This window comes from Octodon degus, unplaced genomic scaffold (genome assembly GCF_000260255.1).
Source record: "Octodon degus isolate 3935 unplaced genomic scaffold, OctDeg1.0 scaffold00109, whole genome shotgun sequence".
In the NCBI taxonomy this organism is placed as follows: domain Eukaryota; kingdom Metazoa; phylum Chordata; class Mammalia; order Rodentia; family Octodontidae; genus Octodon; species Octodon degus.
Window position 1 is genome coordinate 4,921,034 of NW_004524685.1, and position 3,047 is coordinate 4,924,080.

General features: G+C 48.4%; 1 protein-coding gene across 2 annotated transcripts in view; it reads left to right on the plus strand.

Annotated features, from left to right (window-relative positions):
* Window positions 1–2,674: 2,674 nt before the first annotated feature.
* Window positions 2,675–3,047, plus strand: part of Mcoln2 (mucolipin 2) — a 57,210-nt gene continuing 56,837 nt past the window's right edge. Inside the window, exon 1 of one of the 2 annotated variants that reach the window (XM_004639294.2) lies at window positions 2,675–2,746. Coding sequence is in view for 1 of the 2 variants with exons in the window: in XM_023724342.1 (XP_023580110.1) it covers window positions 2,953–3,035 (83 nt within the window). In the remaining variant the exon portion in view is untranslated. Of the gene's footprint in view, window positions 2,747–2,896; window positions 3,036–3,047 lie in introns of those variants that run through there. The other variant, XM_023724342.1, reaches the window with a different exon arrangement.

The window sequence follows — 3,047 nt, forward strand, 5'->3', positions numbered from 1 at the left end:
AGTGCACTTTTGAGTTCAACAGTCTTGTTTTTATTTGGTCATTGTGAAGTTCAGTGAGAAATAAGGCAAGATCTTTACCATAAACAAGTGAGTTTTTGAAACTGAAAACATAATTCAAAATGATTTTATTGGGTGCATAGAAACTAGAAGTCCTGACTCCTAGAGTGCATGCTATTCAAATCTACTCATTTGAATTGAACTACTTTTCAATTGTCACGCTCTTCTTCTCCATCCCCAAATCCCTCCTACACTCAGATTAAATATTTCCTAGAACCTTGCTACTTAACTCTGGTGCATGGACCCAGGGCAACATTGGGTTAGACGCGCAGAGCCCCAGGCCCCACTAAAGCAGCATACATCAATCAGTACCATTCTCAAGTGAGTCAACCTGCATGTTAACTTTTTAAAAAATTTTTCCTCCAATTAGATTTTACTGTTTATTTTTTTATTTAGTGGCTGGCCCAGCCCACCATGGGGGCGGGGCTGGTGTGGCATGTGGTGCCCGGATGGAACTGTGGTCCCTAAGCTTGCCTAAGCTTGCTTTAGACCACTGAGCTCTCTCACCTGCCCTGCACATTACCTTCTGGACCTCTGGATTGCCTTTTGAAGTTTTTCTGCCTCTATTGTGTTCTGTAAAAATCTGTTGATTTATTTTTACTTTGTATTTCTGTACCTAGTGATACTATGTACATAATGAATTTCAGCTACTTATGTAAAATGTATCTCTTGCCCATTTTGTGAAATTGCCTTCAGATTGTCATGGATGTAAAAGCGTTGATAGAATCTCCTACAGGTCAAGAAAGCTACTGAAAGGCAACAACTACTTTAATCATGTCTCTATTAGTGTAGCAATATGGTAAGAATAAAGGGTTTGAAAGTTCAGAAGACCTGCACATAAATCTTGTACTTGCTAAGCCACTCTGTGGGTGACTTCAGGAAAGCAGCCCACCTCTCTGAACCCATTTCTTCTATCAGAAGAGAGCTGATACTACATGGAATATACTAGCTTTCTGAAAGCTAGCCTATATGAATTCACTGCTGCATATAGGCGTGCAAGAGTGTTTTGGGTTTTTTTGTTTTTTTGTTTTTTGGGTTTTTTTGCTGACCCAGAGATTGAACTCAGACCCTTGCGCTTGCCAGGAAAGCGCTTATTCTACTGAGCCATCTCCCCACCCATATTTTGGGTATTTAAGGTCTTTTCAAAGCATGGAGACTTTGTTCATGGTAGATTTTCTTAATAAATGTAGTGTTAACTATGAATTTTCTTTTTAACTACCTACTGCAAGCCATTCAGTAGAATGGTCCTGGTTTCAGAAAACATAACGATAAATTTATTGATGTAAAACCAACCAACCAACCAACCAAACAAACAAACAAACAAACAAACATCTTTGTGTAGTTTACAGTCCCTTTTGAATGGGGTTGTTGGCCTTAACGACAAAGTCCTAGCATTTCAGAGCTAGTAGATTTGTTCTTTATGGCAGTTTTTCTTTGAATTTACAGTGCTTAAAAAAATTCCTCAGTATAAAATTAACAGATATGTACGAGTTCAGACAGTGTATCTCCAACACTCTTCATAAGCACAGGGCTGTGATATTTCTCTCTTTTTCCTCTTAGCAGACCCAAACCGCACCTCTTTTCGCCCATTTTGAAGACTGGCTGCATGGAATCTCCCAGTCTGTACCCAGCGGGCACTCCTCATGAAATAAGGCAGTGGTGCCTACAAGTTCATTGACAATGAATTTTTTTTTAAAGAGTCAATTATGGGGGGCCTGCCCCTTAGCTCAGTTCTTTAAGTGGCTGCTTCAACAAAGCAGTCAGGCTCAGGTTGCTGTGGTTGATCCCCACAACACAAGCCAGCCAGTCATGCCTTGAAGGCATTCGGAGCAAAAAAAAAAAAAAAAAAGTCAATTATATTGTGGTTTTTTTAGTACGTCCTTCTGTCCAACTATTTCCACCTGGTCTCTGGCCTACCTAAATCTGAAGACCTTTCTTTGGAACCTCTGCTTAACCAGACAGCCCTAGCCTTTGCTGCCGCTGTTGCCTCCTGAAGGCGGGAGGTGGGACGCCGCAGGGAAGCCAGAGGGCCGGCCCTAACCTTCAAGTCAGTGCACCTGCTGCTGAATAGCAGCGCCCTGGGTTCTGTGCCTGCGCCTTTCCGCTTTAAGATTCCTGAGGGGCGAACAATCGTCCTGTTCCTTTTCCACAGACAGTGAGGGACGAAGCCAAAGGGCAGTGGCCTGGTGTGTGGGTTCATCCAGCCCCAGCTAGTGCAGGGCGCTTCCTCCTGCTCTTCCTGGTGCATTCGCAGCTTTTTTTTTTTTTTTTTTTTTCCTTTTTTTTTCCAGACAGGGTCTGGCTATGCTGTTTAGGCTGGCCTCAGACTTCAGATGATCCTCCTGCCTCAGCTTCCTAAGTGCAGGGATTAAAGCCACTGGCCTCACACCTCCTGAACAGGGAACCTGGTACGAGTTTCACGGTCTTGCACCGCAGAAGCCACACCAGGGGACTGGGGCGGAGCTCAGGGGTGGAGCACTCGCCCAGAGAGCGCGGGGCTGGGTTCATCTCAGCGATTGAATCAATGAAGCCCCCCGCGATGGATGAACTTGGCTGGCTTAAGTGAAGTCCTACAGGGAAAGGCCACGGGACACGGCGTCCACGCTCCTCTTGGTGTTCAGCGTTCCCTAGAGCACCGGCATCGAAAGGACCAAAGTAGCCGGCTCGCGACCCGGGGAGAGCGCGGGAGGTGAGGCGGCGGGGCCGGCGGCGTCCGCCCGGGCCGGGCAAGAGGGCAGGGCCGGCAGCGGGGCGGGGAGAGGCTGTCCCCGGCAGCCCCAGCCTTTATAAGCTCTGCGCCCGCCGCAGCAGGCAGAGCCCCGAGGGCGCCGGAGCCCGGGCGGCGGGAGCGAGCCAGCGAGCGAGCGAGGGAGGGAGGGAGGGAGGGGCCGCGCCATGCCGCGACCGGAGGAGTCGCTGGACCTGCGGGTGAGGAGCCGGAGCCGCGCCTCGGGCCCGTGCCGGGGGCCCCGCCTCGGGTCAGTACCCGG